The sequence below is a fragment of the Eurosta solidaginis genome, chromosome 4 (assembly GCF_040869045.1).
Source record: "Eurosta solidaginis isolate ZX-2024a chromosome 4, ASM4086904v1, whole genome shotgun sequence".
Lineage (NCBI taxonomy): Eukaryota > Metazoa > Arthropoda > Insecta > Diptera > Tephritidae > Eurosta > Eurosta solidaginis.
In genome coordinates, this window is record NC_090322.1 from 26,048,730 (window position 1) to 26,070,680 (window position 21,951).

The 21,951-nt window shown below is 36.1% G+C and overlaps 1 protein-coding gene across 19 annotated transcripts in view; it reads left to right on the forward strand.

Moving 5' to 3' along the window:
* The window catches only part of LOC137249402 (apoptosis-inducing factor 3-like), a 29,790-nt gene extending 8,189 nt beyond the window's left edge, over positions 1–21,601 (forward strand). For 6 of the 19 annotated variants that reach the window (XM_067780848.1, XM_067780836.1, XM_067780832.1 and 3 more), the window contains exons 2-5: positions 2,100–2,192; positions 2,269–2,429; positions 16,978–17,879; positions 18,828–21,601. In XM_067780848.1, coding sequence (XP_067636949.1) covers positions 2,354–2,429; positions 16,978–17,879; positions 18,828–19,586 — 1,737 coding nt within the window. In that variant the 5' untranslated portion in view covers positions 2,100–2,192; positions 2,269–2,353 and the 3' untranslated portion in view covers positions 19,587–21,601. The other 13 variants (XM_067780838.1, XM_067780843.1, XM_067780835.1 and 10 more) reach the window with 12 other exon arrangements.
* Positions 21,602–21,951: the final 350 nt, after the last annotated feature.

Below are 21,951 nucleotides of genomic sequence, written 5' to 3' on the forward strand. Positions count from 1 at the left end.
GTAGATCTGTAAAAAAGCGTGGTAGAACTTTCAAACGAAGATTTTGTTCGTCGAGAGAAGGCTTTACTTCTCAATTTCTTACTCAGTCCAAAGTAGCACTTGTTGGCAAGAGTTATTCTCTGTTTGATAACTAAGCTGTCATTGTTTTTGCTGTTAATTCTGGCTAGCAAATAGCGAAATCCATCACAGTCTCGAATTTATATACGTCAACAGTGACGGGGCTGCCAAGCTCGGTTACCATAAATACAAGGACCCGAACAGCTCAGAAGCTACTTAATGCCACTGCTATATAAAAAGCGTGGTAATTATTACGGTCGTCATTATGGATACTAAGTAGAGAAAAGTCAAAAAATCCTTACTGGCTGGATGACAATCAGACAGCGAACGGAAGTGTAGTGCTGCATTAAGTGGCTCGGCTATGAGCGTTGAAAGGCTCCCGAAAATAGTTCCGCTTGAAGCTTCATTGAATATGAAGCGATCTAGGTCAACTGCTTCATTGCCGATTAAACTATTCACTCAACTAATCATCAGGGAACCTGACACCTCGCAGTGGACGACAACGATAATATAAAAAAAACCGAATTGTCGTATTTGGCTATACCCGTGTAATTGTAGTATACACCACACATAGGAGTTGCTACCTGCAGCCAAATAATGCAATTAGAAAACTCACAGAGATTCTAGAACTACATGTAGACAATCTGCTGACCATAAGTAGACCTGACCGTCGCAACAATAAGGAATGAGGTAGTCTAACAAGTACGAGTAAATTAGATCTAGAGAAGACACCTGGGGTGAATGTAGTCATACGCGCCATTGTTGGACTTCGACATATCGACGAATGGACTATGGTCAGATATGTTAATATGCAGAAACACTGGATGAAATGGTTTATGTAATCAGACTAACTGCAATCAGCTGCCCAGGGCTATTATTGCGTATGTATGAAAAATGCTCGGCAGAAAGAATTAAACCCCTCTACAAGAAAGGATAATTCGTATCTTTTTTATTTCATAGGGTAAAATCGATCCCAGATCGCGGCCGCCGTGGTGTGATGGTAGCGTGCTCCCCCTACCACACCGAAGGTGCTGGGTTCACGCCCCGGAAAAAGCAACATCAAAAAGTTTAGAAACAAATTTTTTTAATTAGAAGAAAGTTTTTCTAAGCGGGGTCGCCCCTCGGCAGTGTTTGGCAAGCACTCCGAGTGTATTTCTGCCATGAAAAGCTCTCAGTGAAAACTCATCTGCCTTGCAGATGCCGTTCGGAGTCGGCATTAAACAAGTAGGCCCCATCCCGCCAATTTGTAGGAAAAAATAAGAGCACGACGCAAATTGGAAGAGAAGCTCGGCCTTAGATCTCTTCGGAGGTTTTTGCACCTTACATTTTTTTTAAATAGATCTCAACGCCCCGTTGTATATGTGGATAAACAATATAGATAGGGAGTGAAATTTCGATACGGATAGGGAGAGATAGGTAGAGTGAAGAAGGAGAGAGAAAGGAAGGGAGTAAGGAGAGACAGAACAATGTTCGTTGTTGTTGTTGTAGCGATTAGGTTACTCCCCGAAGGTTTTGGGGAGTGTTATCGATGTGATGGTCCTTTGTCGGATACAGATCCGATACGCTCCGGTAACAGCACCATTAAGGTGCTGGCCCGAGCATCTCGGGGACGATTTATATGGCCACATTAAACCTTCAGGCCAATGAGACAACACACTCCAACACGCAAATGCCTTGTAAACATCGACTACACGTAAATAAAAAGATTTTCCAAAAGTGTGCAAATTTTGTACGTTTTTCGAGGCATTTGCTAGTTTTCATGATTTGCTCTTTTTGTCTAGCGATATTGCTACTATTAAGTATTCCGCTCAATATATGTAAATCTCCATATTCTTCTCTCCAAAAAATCAACCGCAATCCAATCGAACGCCTTTCATAAGCTTGGCATTCCATCACAAAAAAATTGCGTCTACACACAGGAATTTAATATCGCGGCGTTGTTCCAACATTCTTTCATCCCACGGTTTAGTACGGCGACAATATAAAGAGCAACAACTTCAGTGGCATTGTTTCGATTTAACATTTTTCTTAAATTGCTATAGAAAAAAACTCAACAATACGATATTCGGCCAGCTGTACTCGAATCAACTTCACAACAGTCCGCACCTTAGCTCAGCACCACAAAAACAAGGAAGGTCAGTTAGTTGATTAGCCTTGGTGTTTAAAATGGCATATGTATGTGCAATTGTTATAATCACCACCATTCAACAGGTTTTACCAAACATCAACACTGCAACAACAGCAAAAAGTACTTAAAAGTAATTTGTTGGGGTGGAAAAAATCAGTATTTGGCATAATGGGTGGTGCTAATTGTAAAGAATATTCAACAACTTCTAAAAAGAAGGGCAAGGCAGGAGATACGGAGCAAAGTGGTGAGTAAAGATTTAATATTTTTTTTTGCATGGCGTAAAGTTGAGAGTCCGTGCATGGACACTCCAGTCAGATTTATTTTGCTTGACTTGACAGGCCGGCCGGCACGTATTTTGTAATTGAAATTTAAGTAACTTCCCGATAAGCTACAAGCTTGAAACTTGGAATATAGTTCAGTACCCGATGACAATGCAAAAATAAGAAAAAAAACTCCGATAGGTGGCGCATGGATCAAAATATTTCAAAAAATCGTATTTGTGGTCCGATTTGGTTCATATTTGGAACACATAATACTACATGAACAGATAGCGACCTATGAAAAAAAAATAGCCGCTAGGTGGCGCAAAGATCGAGATATTCAAAAAAATCGTATTTGTGGTCCGATTAGGCTCATATTTGGAACACATAATACATACAAAAATAGAAAGAGACCTATGAAAAAAATTGCCGCTAGGTGGCGCATGGATCGAGATATTCAAAAAATCGTATTTGTGGTCTGATTAGGCTCATATTTGGACCACATAATACATATATGAATAAAAAGCGGCCTGTGAAAAAAATAGCCGCTAGGTGGTACAATGATCGAGATATTAAGAAAAAATTGTATTTGTGGTCCGATTTGGCTCATATTTGGAACACAAAATACATACAAGAAAAGAAAGAGACCTATGAAAAAAAATTGCCGCTAGGTGGCGCAAGCATCGAGATATTCAAAAAATAATATTTGGAACACATAATACATACATGAATAAAAAGCGACCTGTGAAAAAATAGCCGTTAGGTGACACAAGGATCGAGATGTTAAAAAAAATCGTATTTGTGGTCCGATTTGGTCCATATTTAGAACACATAACACATACATGAATAGAGAGCGACCTATGATGTCCGATTTGGCTCATATTCGGAACAAATATTACATGCAGTCCGGTAGAAGAGACATCAAAATATTTTGGAGTTGGAGGAGGGACAAGCATACGTGGCGCAGATTCGACTAAAGTCTTTGGAAGGACTATGTATTGAGGACTTAGATTGTAACAAATTGTCAGGAAAGAGTCTTTGTAATAATGAGTCACTAAATGAACTAAATAGAATGAGAAATAATAGGCAATAGAATAGAATGAAAATAGACTAAAAACTTGAAAATAAAAAAATTTTAGTTAAACGGTTTTATTGAAAACAATACTTACATGAAGTAATAATAATACTAAAAGCTAAAAAATAATTAGGTAGGTCCTAGGTACTAGTCATCACACTCCTCATCAATATAGGGCGTTGATCAGACAATTAATTAAAAGCGTTGGACGTGTCAAATTTCTATTGATAGTCAGAAGACCAACTGAACATTAATAAGGTTATGCTACGCCTCACATTTTTAGAAATTTCACGCGCCCAACGCTTTTATTTAATTGTCTGATCAACGCCCTATATTGATGAGGAGTATGATAACTAGTACCTAGGACCTACCTAATTATTTTCTAGCTTTTAGTATTATTATTACTTCATGTAAGTATTGTTTTCAATAAAACCGTTTAACTTAACAATTCTTTGTTATACTCAGCGTGCTTTGCACACAGAGTATATTAACTTTGATTGGATAACGGTTGGTTGTACGGGTATAAAGGAATCGAGATATATATAGACTTCCACATATATAAAATCATCAATATCGAAAAAAACTTTGATTAAGCCATGTCCGTCCGTCCGTCTGTCCGTTAACAAGATAACTTGAGTAAATATTGAGATATCTTCACCAAATTTGGTACACTAGCTTATCTGAACCGAGAATAGATTGGTATTAAAAATGAGCGAAATCGGATAATAACCACGCCCACTTTTTATATATATAAAATTTTGAAAAACACAAAAAACCTGATAATTTAGTAAATAATACACCTAGAATGTTGAAATTCGACATGTGGACTGATATTGAGACTCTTGATAAAAATTTGGAAACATTTTTTTTAAATTGGCGTGGCACCGCCCACTTGTGATAAAATCAATTTTACAAATATTATTAATCATAAATCAAAAATCGTTAAACCAAAATTCGGCAAAGAGGTTGTCTTTAGTGTAAGGAATGCTTTGAAGAAAAATTAACGAAATCGCCCACTTTTATATAAAAGATTTTTAAAAGGCTCGTGGACGAATAAAATTGGCTATATCTTTGCAAAAAAGAGCTTTATATCAATGTTATTTCATTTCCCAAGTGGATTTATAACAATAAATAGGAAAAACTTCAAATTTTTAAAAACGGGCGTGATGACTAAGCAATTTTCTATGTTTCGGGAGCCATAACTCGAAGAAAATTAACGGAGCGCAATAAAATTGGGTACACAAATTTTCCCTATAGCAGGAAATATTTCTAGAAAATGGGCAAGATCGATTAAAGACCACACCCACTTTTATATAAAAGATTTTTAAAAGGGTCGTAGACGAAAATAATAAGCTATATCTTAGCGAAAAATAGTTTTGAATCAATGATATTTCACTTACTAAGTTTTATTATAAGAGGAAATGGGGAGACATTTCTTTTAAACGGGCGGTGCTACGTGTTATGTAGAAAACTAATTTATCTGAAATGAAATGTACATTTGAAGCTCACGCTGAGTATATAATGTTCGGTTACACCCGAACTTAACCTTCCTTACTTGTTCTTATTGCATACATCCACCGCAAACATACATTATTGTTTCTTTTCCTCCATATGGTCTTAAGCTAGTAAAGGCAGCTTGTTACTGGTGCAGAGGCTTTACCCTACTAGTCATGGTCAGAATGAAGCGGGGCGAAACAAATAAACTTCTACCACTACTTGATTAATCAGATATAATGGAAATAAGTTGAGTAGGCTGAACAATATTAACACCTTGAAACAGCTAAAGCGAGTTATTGCGTACTTCCAAAGGTGTGACATGAGTCCAATGTGTTTTGCAGTCTGAGAATTTGCCGAACCTGTTGCACAATCACACCACTAATATATCGACAGCGGATTGAAAGGAACTTCGCATAGGTCCGTCCTCCTAATAAGCGAAGACGTGGAGTATATGTTGTACCCTGAGCAAAACGAAAGACGTGGTCGCAATGCCCAAAATGTAAAAGAGAAAATGTAAAGTAGAGGTAAAATAAACTGCATAGGAATTAAGATATCGATCCCGAGAGCCCCGATCCCGAATCCCAGGCCTCCCGAGCCATTTTGCTATCCCGAAATCGCGGGGCTACAATTTAAAAAATTATAAATTAAGTATAGTCTTCCTTAGATCTTTTAAATGTCAATGATCCGATTTCAAAGGAAACAGACATTTTTCTAATAAATGTTTTTGTTAAAATATTCATATTTGTATACGTTACATAACTATTTTTGAACCAAAATTCAAAAATAACAGTCTCGGAACGATTCCAAAAAATACCGAGGTTGTCATTTTCAAATGCCGAAATGCCGGGATCGCAAAAGATAGTCGGGATTCGATGCCTTAGTAGCAATGGTTTGCAGGGGGCTTCCCCTTTTAAGAGGTAAGAGTTTAAGAAGCACTACTCTCCTGAAAGGAGTATATACATAGATTTTGCTTTATTTTCTGAATGCGACATACTTTTAGCATGGAACATTGATAGTCGAATAAAAATAACCCACAAAAGATGTAATATTTCTAAAACATAATTTTGTTGAGGTGGCAATGCTTTTTCAGAATTTTACAAATTTTATTTCTGACAACTAATATAGGTTATGTCAAATACGTCAAAATGGAAATACCGTGTTTTCTTTTATCATAGCATAAGACCACGTTTACACATACCTTAATCGACAATAAATCGTCAAAAGATAATCTGCGTGTTTACGTATGTTCCATTCCTGGGATCCAGATTATTTTCTGTTTAATGTTCACGTTTCTCTTTTATTTTGTGCTTCCAATCAGGGATTACACTCTAGGGGTGGAACATTTTCTATGAAAAAAAAATCCGCATCTCTAAAATTTGATCATAATTACCGACTATCGAAGGGTACAATCTCGTTTTATGTAAACTAGGTCGAAACTAAATAGCAACTTGCCCCAGATTTTCAAATAAAAAAAATCCTAACTTCAAATATAGAGGAGTGTTTACTTATGGAATTTGATAGCAATACTGTAAATCGATAATCAACATTCTTTACACAGTTTTAGACAAAAAGCTACTACTTTTCATTAAGGTGAATAACGAACATACATACAAACTATCTTATCAGAAAATTTCGATCGATTAAACTTCTGTCCCAAATAATGTGACTTATTAATTTTATCAGGGCACGTATATGCCTATCAAAAACAAAAAAAAAACGGTCATTTGTTTATCAAAAAAAAAATAGAAGCCTTTTTAGCATTGTGAATTCATACAAGTGGCGAATGTTTGATAAAAACGTTCACAATAGTAACAGCCTCGATCACCTGATCAATCGCTGTTCGATTACTTAAATCATTTGCTCAATAGTGTTTTTCAAACATTTTTGTAGACGACTTGTATATTGTATTATTTACATATTTAAAAATGTTTGCATAACTGACTGCTCAAATTTAACATATTAACTTGATTTTAAAAATGAATATTAATATGTAGTCTGATTTTCTGTATACATATTTGATGGAAAAGCTGATTTGAAACACAAATGTGCCATTCATGGCACTTCAATGTAATAACTGCGAGCAAAAAACAAACCTTTCTTCCATTCTCTGGCCATTCGCGACAGCCGTTCTCCCTGTCAGCTATTATTTGACAGGTAGGTATGGCAATGGAGGAATAGAAAGATTTTTCACTTGTATGAATTAGAGATATACGCCGTCGATAAACGCCGCCGCCGACGCCAATTAGGGTCGTTTTTCGCACGCCGCCGCCTAATGTCAAAAATATCGGCGCGGCGGCGGCGACGGCGGCATCCGGCGCGTTACTATATTTTCTACTCGTTTAAAAATACTGTTTAGGCCTTTTATTATTCATGTCGAAAATTGGTCGGATATGGTCGAAAGTGGTATCAACGGATGCGCATCGCTGTTACAAGAAACTAATTGCGAAATTTAACTCTTTCTAACTGTTCAAAAGTTATTTAAAAAAAAACAGACATTTTCGATGTCAGCTTAATACGGACTTTGCATCACCCATTTCACCAAGTTATTAAAACAAAACACTAAAAGAAAAGTTATATAATAAATTTATATGCTTACTTTGCATATTTTTTCCAAAAAATATTGAACAACTAATTCAAATAAAATTACCCAAGGCGTTTCAAATTGTTTTCAAATTGTCCTCAAGTTGTTAAAAAAAAAAGCAAAAGAGGTACAGATTTTTTTTAAATTTTATATTGCGATTGGCTGAAAGAATAAGCCAAATCAGTGATGCAAAATCTTTTAGTAGGTTCCAGGGGCATAAACACTCCTTTGAAATGATTCTTACCTCATACTTAAGTTGAGGATATATGTACGTATGGGAAGGTTTTGAAAAATCATTTGGGCTTACATTTAAAAATCTGTTTAGTTATTTGCGAAACTATACAATAGCGTCTGAATTGTTAATTTTAATTTTCACACTTCATCCTTCAACACCCAAGTCTCCGGGTTTGACATAAAATTGGCGGCCCTATCCAAAACTAGTCCCTTGGAGTGAATCACATTGATTATAGCCTATCAACGAAGTTTAAATATCACCTACACGTTACGGCTCCTTTTACAAATGTGAATACGTAGGCACATATATGTATGTATTTACCAGGTGAGGCTTTGTCCTTAGCAAGAACACTCAAAGTGGTGAAGTAAAAGCTTTCCCAAGACAGTAAAAATAATGACCGTGTGTGCTACTACCCTAACGTAGTGGACAGTCGAACTAGTCTGAAAACTGAAGCTACGCGGTCATCCATAATGAGCTCTTATATCATAAGGCCGGAAAACAGCAGTTAACACCTTTCAACTTAAAATCGGTCGACTTTCATTCTAAAATATCGTTTTGATTTCACGAAGACTATTGAAATCAATGTTGTGAACACAAACGTCTGCAAACTTTGGTCTACAATTTAAAAACTTTATCCAGGGTCCTTGTAAAATTTTAATTATGTAGATGCGCCGAGGATTATACGATTTTCAACCATGTGTTACGCAATGACATCCACTTAGACTGCTTATGATTTCGAGGGCGGCATCCTTGACCGAATAGTCACTCCCTAACGTTTCATGATGTTACTCTGGTGTAGCTCGGCAGCATAGCGCGACAAAAACATCCGTTAGAAAGTGTTCGGAGCTACACCCAGAGCTTCTAGGAAAGTGACGTCGATGTGGTCAGAATTGCTACGTTTGCACATCGGGAATTGTAGCTCTTAAAAACAGCCGAAAAAACTGGAGGCGCCCTGTGCCACGAGAGTCATGAGTATTAATAGACCATTAAGAGTGTTGTATTCATGTACAATTTTAATATTTGTGTTGTTTGCATGGCTCCAATATATATTTTTATTAAACCATACCACATATGGGGAGGGAATAAAAGGCCTTGTAAAATGCCTAAGTACAAAAAAAAACGACCTTAACGAACTTAACTACCACAACAGCGCAATTCTCTCGTGTTTAAGTTTTGTTCCTAGCTCAGGTAGAATACCAGTCAAATGTACTTAAATACCATAGAGTCATTGCAAACTTTGTTAAGGTTAAACCTTTAGGAGAGACAACGCCCACTTCGTCTTTAACCGATTTTGATTATCTTCACTCAATCTATATAATTTGGCAAGGATAGTGTCTCTGCCAAATTTCAATGTAATATCTTTAACGGCTTTGGATTTACGGCTTGTTAAACCACCAAATTTTCTTCTTAATGTTCCATAATCCACAATTTTTCGGAATTTAGGTTTTGCGTCATAAAACCAATCCACCTTCCAAATTTCATTAGCTTAGTGGTATTCGTTTTTGAATTATCTAATTTTTAAAATTTTTCTGAATTTTTGATATCAAAAAAGTGGGCGTGGTTATCATCCTATTTCGCTCATTTTCAATACCAATCTATTCTGGGTCCAGATAAGCCCGTATACCGAATATGGTGAAGATATCTCAATATTTGGTCAAGTTATTGTGTTAACGGACATGGCTTAATCAATAATTTTTTTTCGATACTGATGATTTTGATATATGGAAGTCTATATCTATCTCGATTCTTTTATACCTCTACAAGTACACGAACATAAACATATTTTGCTGAAATTTTTGTCATTTTCCTTTATATAAACAAATAAGTGAAAATTTAACTTACATAAAGAAGGGATAAATCTAGCGGAACATCTAGAAGGGCAACACTGATCCAACTCCTGCTAAAAATTTGGTTTCATAGGCTTTGTACCGCGAGAGCGCTTAAAATTGCTCCCTTATCGTCTTATCTTCCACTACTTCCTTTTTAATAGCAATAAAACACTGCAAAACTGTATTTTTAACAAACAAAATCAAATCGCCTTTGAATTTATTTCTTTTCTATTTTTGAAAGTAAAATTTTTAAACATTTTCTAATAACGTAAAAAACTAAAACCCAGCGAAAAAATAGCGCAAAGTAAGTTCTTAGTTCTACGTGGGTCATAAACTAAATTATCGGATAACAAACGGTGAATTGCGTCCATAAAAAAGTAAAAAACACAAACTTCGGTAAACATAATTCATGATTATTATAAAATATTTTAAGTGTAATAAAAGCAAGCAAACTAACCATTATCTCGGGTGTAGATCTTCACAATTGCATGGCAACATAAATGAGCATTAAAAAAGGAAGAACGCAAACTCGAACTGGAAAAATTTATGTCAAAATTTTCTTGTCTGTCAGTTGTGGCGTTTTTCTTGAAGTCTACTTGTCATTGAGCTACGCAGAATAAGTTCGATATTTTTACAATTATCTTAACTATTAATTCAAGCAAGGTATGTAATTAGCGTTTTTTGTATTGCGAAATAAATTAATTCAAATCAATAGAGCAAAAAGAAATACAAATTGACATAAGCGATGTTTTGCTACGCGCGTTAAAAAAAGATATGAAACAATTGTAGAATGTTTGGATGTAGCAGTCGAATTTGAGGTATCCCTTGCTTATACGCGTACCTAATTAATTGTTGCTTTTCTATTTTTTTTTATTGTTTCGTTTATTACTTTTGCTTTTATTGCCAACAAAAATCGTCCAAGGCTATTTAAACATGAATTGTTTGTTAGTCGTTTTACAAGCGAAATTAGCCGGCTTGCATGCGATGAGCCGGTAGGGGCGTATGAGTTACGTATCATGTCGTCATATTTGCAGTCTTTGTTATGATGAAATAAAATTTGTACAGAGGCACAAAATGCAAGAGCAATTGAAGGGGGCACATGGCCACATTTTCAAATTGTTTAGCAGGACCAAAAACGGACATGAAATTAACCGATTTCAAAGTGAAACGCAAAATTCCATCTCCTATAAAATCGTATAGGGTAAACGTGGATATGTGGCGTTACTACAATAAATACATGTGTTGATAAGAAGCACAGTTACATTGATTTTATAACATGATTTTTGCCCAAAAGTGTATAATAAATGATTTAATTTAATTTGAAGTATTAAAAAGAAAAAACTTAAAATAAGTTAAAAGAATTAAAGACAGGTATCAAAGTTTGTTCCCCCCACACTTTTGGACGTGACAGCAGAACTTTGACACTCCTGAGTTCAAAAATCAAGGAAGTGCGCTAATCCGGAAATAAGCAGACGCTACAAGCTGCTAGATTACAAAGTATGCGGAAGTAGTAGCCGTGACTAAAGCAGCAGAAACACTGAAGGAAAATAGCATACCACAGCATCTAAAATTGTGTTAGAGTGTAAGCAATCCCTGGAAAGAATCGGGATAGAGTGAAGTTACATCTATGCATATTGGGTCCTTGGCTATATGGTAATAGATGGAAATGAAAAAGCGGATGAGGTAGCTAAAACGAGCGCATACCTCGAAGACTGTACCGTAAGCGCCCTAATCAGATTGAGCGAGACTAAAAGAATAAGAGAATTGCGCATCCTCGACCAAGAAGGAAAGCAGGGACTGCAAAGTATCGAAGATTATGGGCAGGTCTTACAACCTTAGACTAAACAAAGTTACTCTTATCATAGAAAAGAGCGAACTGTTCTGACTGGACACTGCCCGTTAGTGTCACATCATTTAAAATTAAGCCTAGTAAGTGATAGCAGATATAAGAATTGTGGGTTGGAGGAGGAAACGATTGTACTCGTGACCTGCTCTCACCAGGCTAAGACTCCAGCTATTAGGAGTGGCACAGCTACCACATCAAGAAGCAGTAAGTAGCATATGTATGTCTTAGAAAGCGTCTAATATTTGACAAGAGGATGGAGTTATTTAATAACATTGGTCCTGGATTCGAATAGGGTTTTTCAGTTTGGTCGTTAAGCAAGCTTCTGGTAACACTATGGACTCATTCAGTCTGTGAGACCAGCCAGTTTAACCTAACCTACCGAACTGAATATTTCCTGAATTTTTTACTTTAAATAAAGGCGTCTCGTCTCTCCACCGTTCGCACTAAAGACATTTGGATTTAGGCGTTCAGTCAAGATGCAAGGAGGTGAGCGATTACTAAGCCATGTTTGCAGTTGGTTTTTCAATTCAAATACGTACAGTTTTACGTAGTTAGACGTTACTACCAATTTTGTTGGTAACGTTATTGCCCCTAATCAGAGTACGAAAAGTGATCGTGTCATTTTCTTAACCGGTTAAAAGAAAGTTGTTACCAGGCTAGAATAACGTCGTAAGCCGTCAATATTTGTACATGAAGGTTAATTTAAGCACGGTAAATACATTTACTAAGCCTGGGTATTATGGCATTGTTTGTGGTGTTGACACCATGACACCAACGCCTAAGCCGGTGTCAACTTGCTGAGTTAGCGCAATGAGAACAAACGAATTTTGTACGCTGCTCAGTAGTAAGTTGGTGGCGTTGCTTGCGCTATTGATTCGAAATATATTTTAGTCATATTTGTGGTTTGGTGTTGTTGGCGCTACTAGCGGCACCAAGTTGATGGAGGTAGTGCTGGTAATTCGCTAGTGCACCAGAAAAAGCTGTTAATAGATGGCGCTATCTTTTTCAAAGCTTTTAGCAGGCGTAAGTGAAGTAAGTTGAAGTGTTGCCAGCTCAATGAGAGCTTGCGCGAGTCTGATGTTACTCATGTCATATTGCGCCACGGATTCAAGCAAAGATGACTTGATACGAAACTCTCATTTTTACGCTCTAACGAGGGATTTATCTCAAATTTGAGCTGGCAACAATCACAGCTAAATCCCTCGCGACAGCTGAAGCGGGTGCCAGAACAAAAAATGTGCCAGCTAAAATGAAAAACGGGCCAAAAATTTCGGTCAACTTTAGTTTGACCTACAACTGTAGAAATGCGTTCAAAAATTATGGGAAAAAGGATAAAAATAATTGTTTTAGTGTAAAAATTATTAGTTCGAAGGCGGAGGGTAAATATTATTTCATATTCAAAAGTTATCACTAAAAACAGGTTTTGTAAATATGAAGTCCCGATGCAACCAGTCCATTTTGATCACAGAACCTGGAACGTCAGACATGTAGGATAAGCCCTATCCATTAAATGATGTTAGCTATTATATCATAAGCCCGATTTACTGAAATTTCAAAAGAATATATGGTTTTCACTGTGAGTTAAATGCGTTACAATATTTGACTAATTAATTTAATCAAAATGTAAATTTTATTTAGATTTGCTTATATTTGACTCTAACTAGTCGTATTATTGTAAAATAAGTTTAAGGAAATGAATATTTTACGACTATCGTTTTATTAAATGATTGAAAATATAATCGCCGAAATGTATGTCCAAAATCCCCATATTCAGATCTATTAATTTTTGTTTGGAGTGGCATCATTGACAAATGTTATAAAAAATGTGCATTTTGACAGCGCTCTCTCGGAACAAAGAGTTGCAAATCCATTCATCTATGGATTCAAGCAAAGTGTGTCAGCGCTCCACTCCCTGAGCTAACTCGTATAACTCAACATTGCAAAGAGTTACACAGCCTTATATTGTAGCTCTTGCTACTTTAAATTACATTTTATCTTTGATACATGAGAAAACAAGTTCAATTTATTTTATTTAGAACAATTATTTAGTTTGGTAAGGTACGGACACAATTTCGAGTATTATCATTGCCAACCGGTTCGCTCCGCATATGCTCACAGATTTAGCTGGCATAAAATCCACATGTTAGGCCCGGTTTTTCAGTAGCTGGTTAAGCTAACCTTAAACTAAGTTTGCTTAAACTCTAGTCAAATTGAAACTCCGGTTAAACTACTGAGCAGTTTTTCAGTCACAGTTTAAGGCCGCCTTTGGGGTAGGCTTTCTTTTGCGGCAACATTAGCCATCATCCGGTGGCAAAGAGCCTGAGGCAGATAAATAATTTTGCATGTAAATGCAACAACAACGATCTGAGCCAGATAAATCCAGATAGAAGTCTGGTTCATTTGTGAGCCAGATAATTTGTTTATTACTTGTCTTTAGTTTGGCAATGCTGCCTTAAATAAACCTACTTTTTCAAAAATAGATGTCGCTGCTTAGCGTTTCGCCGTATGAGTTAAATGAAAAACAGCGGCGACATCTGCCTATCACATTTGACGTGTGCGAAAATATCACGACATCTGCGTCTCTCAATAGCATCCGGTGGCCAAATCCTGAGCCAGATAAATAATTTTGCATGTAAATGCAACAACAATGATTTGAGCCAGATAAATCCGGATAGAAGTCTGGTTCAATTTGTGAGCCATATAATTTGTTAATTACCTACTTATTTTTAGTTTGGCAACGCTGCCTTTAATAAACCTACTTTTTCTTACTTAGCCTTTCGCCGTATGAGTTAAATGAAAAACAGCGGCGACATCTGCCCATCACATTTCACGTGTGCGAAAATTTCACATCTGCTTCTCAAGTATCTAAATGATCCAGAGCATTCCCGTGATAATTGAGCGTGAGCCGGAGCTGTAAAACTCATTGGAAGACGGCAAATGAGCCAGAGTATTCCCGTGAGAATTGAGCGTGAGCCGGAGCTGTAAAACTCACTGGATGACGGCAATTGGTTTTTTATTGTCTAGATAATTTGTAGATACAACAACAGATGGATTTTTTTTACTCAACAAACATAGAAAAAATGTCTCCAGTGAAATATATTTAGTTCTTGAGGTGATATCCAACATCATTATTTACTCATTCTTAAATCAGATAGTTGATATCCAACTTCATTCTCCAATCACTATCCAACCTTTAAAAAATTTTGTAAAATGTATAGTTCTCGAATCTCCATCGTCGAAAACTTCCTAAAGACGTCATTCTTCAATTGTTTTCAGACGTTTGAGATATTTTGAGAAATATACAGTTCTCGAATGAATATTCAACACATTTCTCCAGTTGATATCCTACATTGGATATCGAGTTGTGGTTCAGTTAAAAACAAAATCTCCAATCAGGTACCACCAAAACCAACAGCTGTTTATTGTTTGAAATAAACACCTGGTTGATAGCAGTAATTTAGCGTAATTAATCAAAAATTAATTATATATATTTTATTTAATTTCGTAAAAATACTGTGGTATGGAATCTTACATTCGATTTTTTCAACTTAAATATTAGCATTTTTTGTTTTATAAAAAATTCCCTCTTGCGGAGTACGCCATGGTTGTCGAGTTGAGCCACTGTTTCGAAACAACTCTTGAGATTTTAGAAGTATGCCTATTTATCAACATATCTAATGGTACTCAAGCCCAAATGCTTGTTGGGTATATTCAACGCCATTTCGAACGAACGGAAATCACCGATAGGTTAACTACAGTTTAACCCTGCCAGAACGGCCGCTTAAGCTCAGCTTAAACTGCAGTTAAAGTATACTGAAAAACTGCAGAATAAGGTTAAGCGTAGTTTAACTGACAAACTGAGTTGAACTTGTACTGAAAAACATGCCCTTAATATTTCTACTACATCAAGCTCAAGACTCGCCATACGCAAAACTGCCGCTAACGAAAATATATGTAACGCTAAATTTTATTTATCTTGCTAAATAATTAAAAAGAGGGAATATGGTTGTTGTTGTGTATAAAATAAGTGAGAATCACGAACGATAGCTTGGAGAATGGATATAAATATTAGTACAAATTTGCAAATATTTCTTGACTTAAAACTCACATATTTAAGCCATTTTATTTAGTTAGTCGTTCAAGGCAGCAAATATTGAGAAGTTGTGCCGTTAAAAGTAGTTTACATTACTGTGAAAATAATCAATTATTGACATATTTTTATACAATTGATGATAAAGAAATAATTTTAAAACAGCAGTAAAGCTTTTATATAAAATAAAAGAAATAATGTCGGGTAAATATGTAAATATGTCGTAGCAGGTAGCGTGCTCCGCCTACCACACCGCCCACCCTGGGTTCAAGCCCAGGGCAAAGCAACCTCAAAAATTTTGAATCAAGTTCGCGCACAAGTTCGCCCTCCGGCAGTGATTTGGCAAACATTCCGAGTGTATTTCTGAAGAAACTGAAAAACTTCTCAGTGAAAATTCATCTCCCTTGCAGATGCCGTTCGGAGTCGGCATAAAACACGTAGGTCCCGTTCCGCCAATTTGTAGGAAAATTAAAGAGGAGCTCGACGCTAATTGGAAGAGAAGCTCGGCCTAAAATCTTTTCGGAGGTTATCGCGCCTTGCATTTTATTTGCATGAAGTATGCAAATGAATATAAATTTAAGTACATACATATAACTTTTAAGAGCATAAATAAGTAAATTGATTTTTCAACATTAATTGTTAACGGATACGCCTTTCACTTTTCCGTTTAGAAACCCTTAAAACAATCGCACACGAATTAAAAGCAATTATATGTATGTACTTTCACGCTACAAACTGTTAATAGATTACGAATAGTAGTACCTTCAAAGCGAAAGGTTTTGGATACAAAACAGGGTGCCTCATTAATATTGGGAAGAGCGGGTAGTGTTTCTTACAAAATGTTAGAACTTCTATTCTCAGGTCAGGTAGGATAGGTTACGTTTAACTAGCCATTCCATGAAGACCTCACATAAACTGAAAGAGTCCATAGTGTTACCAGAAGTTCGCTCAACGACCAAACTGAAAAACCCTATTAGAAACCAGGGCCTATGTTACAAAATAAATCCGTCCTCTTGGCTTTCTAGGACCTATGCCACTTGCTGCTTCTATATCTAATAGCTGTGCCTCTACTTAATAGCTGCAGTCTTAGCCTTCCGAGCACAGGGCACAAGCACAAAACGAAAGATGCAAAATAATAAAATTGTGAAGTGTTGAAGTGAAATAAAATATTTGAAATTAACTAATAATTACAATCGATTATAATTCATGACAGAATACCATACAAAATTAAAAATCGGTGGCTCCACAGTTGTATTATGCCGTCCCCCAAAAGTCTTTTCTATTGCTCTACATACACTTTATGATCCCCGTTAAGTCGAATGACCTTTTAAGATTTGCTAATTTATCAGACTAATGTTCCTTGTCTTTCTGTATTTTAGGTACCTATCAATCTGAAGGCGAAATGTCAGAATATACCGGTCCTGTTGAAGTCTGTCACATTGACGATTTACAGGAAAATGAAATGAAACAATTCCAGTTTGATGTGGACACAAAAGTCTTGGTGGCAAAACAAGGAGGTCAAATATTTGCTATTGGAAATAAATGTCCACATTACGGTGCACCACTGAATACCGGCGCCTTGGGCCAGGGACGTGTACGTTGTCCATGGCATGGTGCTGCTTTTGATTTACGCACCGGTGATATTGAAGATTTTCCAGGTGTTGACTCGCTACCCTGTTTTATGGTGCGTGTCGAAAACGACGGCAAAGTTAAATTGCGAGCGAAGCGTACGGATTTGGAAAATAATAAACGAGTAAAGGATATGGTAAAACGCGATAAGGCGAATAATACTTGTATGGTTGTTATTGGTGGTGGACCCGCTGGTGGTATTTGTGTAGAAACACTACGTCAAGAGGGTTTTACCGGTCGTATTGTTATGCTGTGTCGTGAAAAATGTCTACCCTATGATCGTGTCAAACTAACAAAAACCATAGATGTACCACTAGAAAAGTTGGAGTTTCGCAAATCGGATTTCTATGCACAATACGATATTGAAGTTATGCTTGGTGTGGCAGCGACAAAAGTGGATACAGCTTCTAAGACAGTCATTTGTTCGAATAACGAAGAGATCTCATATGATAAACTTTTTATTTGTACTGGTTTGAATGCACGCAAGCCACCAGTGCAAGGAACATCTTTGAAAAATGTTTTCACTGTACGCGAATATGACGATGCTAGAGCAATATTAGCAGCGATAACACCCGAAACGAGACTAGTGTGTGTAGGTGGCAGCTTTATTTCAATGGAAATGGCGTCGACGCTGCACAGCAAAGTTAAATCGGTAGGTAGTCGAATTAAGGAAACAAAGACTTGATTACAAGCTGTAATAAACGTCAATCAGAGCTTAACTTCAGATTGTGGGAGCAGTATAAAAAATCGCATATTCATTCCGCAATGCTCCAATCGCTCTACGTCCACTTAGTTCTCTCTTACATGTACTACATTGGATCCAATGAGTTTCTCTCAAGAGATTTACCAACATGAACATGCCAGAAAATGAGAGGATGTGGAAAAAGAATAATAGCTTTATAAATTTGTTTGCCGATATTTTTGCAACCAATCAATTTTAGATTATGATGCCTCGCTTAGCTACGGGCGGTTAAAGAAGAAGTCCAAGTGGTTCTACCCATTTCTTAGATAAAACAATTGATTTAGGAAATAGCCTATAATGCATCACATTAAGCTAATGGCTAAGGCATAGACTGCAAAATAATTATCTGCTTTAGACAATTTTTTTAAGTACTACCTTGGGTACATCCTGTGTATCTCTATTATGCGTCTCATTCTATTTCTTGATATTTTAAACTGTCAGTCATGTTTGACAGATAATAAAATAAGATATTTTGCGATGATATCCTCTAAATGTTTTTGTCAACCGAAAGCACAGCCCGAAAAAAATTTAAAAAACGTCCAGCCCCAGAAATGAGCCAATACTTTTGGAAAGGTCTTGGGTTCGCTAAATCTGAACATCGGGTCAGATTTTTCACTTTAGTTCTAGGTAATTTCGCCTCGAAAAGTTAAGAACTTTCAGAATTGGCCTACACTGTTAGTTAAGCGAATGCTCCCTCCCTGAAATTCATTGAGACTATTCTCAGCAAACTTTACTGTCTTTGGGTGCGTGCTATTTGAATTTTGGTTAGGTAATGTAGATCTTTCGAAATAAAATATTAGGAAAATGCGTTACTTTTACTTAAATTATATACGCCGTCTTCTTTTTCATTAATTATAGGTAACCATAGTATATTCAAGCCAATATCCATTTAGCATTTTCGGCGAGCCAGTGGGCGAACTATTCTATCGATTATATCGTGAAAAAGGTATTATTATGAAAAATCATAGTGTATTGTTGGAGTTGAATGGAAACGCCGATGGTGTTGTTACCGAAGTCGAACTTGTCGATGGTAGCAAATATCCTTGCGATGTTGTTGTATTGGGTACCGGTTCAACTTTTAACACCGATTTCCTGCGCGATTCAGGTATTAAAGTTAATTCCGATGGATCTATCGATACCGATATGCATCTGATGACCAATGTAATCGATGTTTATGTTGGCGGTGATATAGCCAAAGCACCCGTATTCGCCCATGCCAATCAACGTAGCGCAATTGGTCACATACAATTGGCACAATATCATGGCCGTGTTGCTGCATTAAATATGACTGGTACAATTGAAGATTTAAAAACGGTGCCATTCTTCTTTTCAAATGTATTCGGCAAAGGTATACGCTACGCCGGTTATGGACGTTTTACTGAGGTGATAATTAAAGGTGATTTGGAAAATTGGAAATTTGTTGCATATTACTTGGATTCGGATGGAAAGGTGTTGGCCGTTTTAACAGTTGGTCACGATCCGGTAGCATCACAATTTGGCGAATTTCTGTATCAGGGTAAACATTTGCATCGTTCACAAATTGAAGAGGCCGAAAATCATTTGGATTGGACGAATATGTTAAAGGAGAAGAATGCGCGACCAAAATGTGATTGTTGAGAGAGAGTTATTGCTTTCGTATGAAAATAATGTACAATAATTTATTGGTAACTCATGTTTATTTATGTTTTGGATAAAACTACATATTACATATTCCTTATATCGAATTCGCTTGTGAAGTAACTAAACACTTTAAAATAAAAATCATAAGAGCATACAAAACATAACCCAGCCAGCATTTTCTGAAAATTTTGATCAAAAAATATTTAAATATCATACCCCAAGATGATTAAAAACGTTCAAATTTAAAAGCATTTTCTGTTCGAAAATTAACGTATCGTCGGGAGAAAAATGTACCATAAATGTGATTATTCTTGAATAATCATTTATGATTCCTATTTCGAAACGCTTTTTATTCATATTTGATATCATTGTAAAATTGAGCTTTAATTGTTTTAGAGTAATATTTGAATGCTTTTCACAGTCATTTTCTAATCATATGCGTGAACATATTTCAATCGTTTTGGTTGAGATTTTTGAATAATTTTTAAATGCGATTACGATGCATTTATTCTTCATATCTCATTCAAAATAAGATACTACATAATAATCTTATTTCATCAGGGGAAGAAAGAATACGGAAGTGAGCTATTCGAACCACAGTTCACTCGCAAACAAACTTGACCGATATACACCTCGACTACAACATCCAGCATCAACTATGATCGTCAACATCTTGAAATACGATATGGTACGGGATGTTGAAGCCATATCCAGGTACATACATATGTAAAGGGAGTTTCACTTACCTGAGGTTCACAACCTTTGTATTGTCTAATTTGTATTTTCTGGGAAGCCGAAGGTGGAGAAATGGTTGGGGACATCTTTTCTTAGGAGCAGTATTTACATTATTTCTTGTCTTGAAGAATAAAGTTTTAATATATTTTTTCTGAACTTCATGATTGAAAAAATGTGAGTATGAGAAAAAAATAAGATCTTTAATGAAAAGTAAAATTTCAACAAGTATAAAATCCATTATTCAGCCAACCAATATAGTCAGAAAAGATTCAGAAAGCTGAATGAAAAATGATTCAAAATTTTTGATCACCTAAAGTAAACACATTTGATTCAAATATGATTCCAAAATGTGATTAAAGAGCTATATTGAGTTTTTGATCATCAAAAGTATTCATATTTGATTATTTCTTTTGTTCAGTTGTATGATAACTCATTATTTAGTCAGAAAGAGTAATCAAATTGTATTGATATGTAGGGAAATTCAAAACCTAATCACCTAAATGCTGAGTGGGAAATGTACACTTTACATGCTATATGTTAAGGGCCAGTTAAACTTCTTTAAACCTAACGCCATAGTCGTAACCATACCCATATCCATAACCATCTCCATTGTGATCGATTAATGGTGCCATAACCTTAAACATCTGACATTTTCATAAAAATGAGGAAAACGCAAAAATTTACAAACATATTCCACAAACAATAAGTCTCTTAGTCAAAACGTATCCAAAACAATAAATAAAATTTACAAAACTCAAATATTTTTAGGTTATGGATATGGCGAAAAACCAAAAACCAATTGGTTCGCTATGACATGGTTATGGCTTTAGCGTTATGGTATGACACCATTAATCGATTACATTGATTTCCATAAGGTTGCTTTGATCAGCTGTTTTATCTAGTTATGGATAAGTCACCATTAATTGGCCCTTTATATATAAGTACATATCGCACACTTAGATCAACACGGAGCTAACTCAAAAATCTTAAATTTCGAAGCTATGAGTATCTCCGGACTTTCCAATTCAATACTTACCGAACTGTATACATACTCGATTTATTAATACCTCCTTTAATCAACGATAAATTGTAAAAATGTAAAATTTCATTGCCGCATATGGGTGAGTCAGTCAGTACTTGCGTTTTCTGAATATTTTTTGAGTTGATCGCTGTTTTGATCTAGGTGTGCGATATATCTTCTATATAAGTATGTGCCTATATATGTATATACAAAATACTGAAGATATTGCAGAAATAAACTTGGAGTGGAAAGAAGACTTGAAACGCATTTACGTTGGAGCAGTTGTTATCAAATATCGGCCTCACTCACATCACTGACTACTCCTAGCTCTAATGAGCCATATTACTAGTGGCAACTTGGACTCCCGAGCCATTTTTCCCCCGGCTTTAAAAAATACTTGGCGCAATGTACCTCCGAAGAGATTAAGTCCGAGCTTCTCTTCCTAAATGCCTGTTGTTGTTGTTGTAGCGATAAGGTTTCTCCCCGAAGGCTTTGGGGATAGTTATCGCTGTGATGGTCCTTTGCCGGATACAGATCCGGTACGCTCCGGTAACACAGCACCATTAAGGTGCTAGCCCGATCATCTCGGGAACGATTTATATGGCC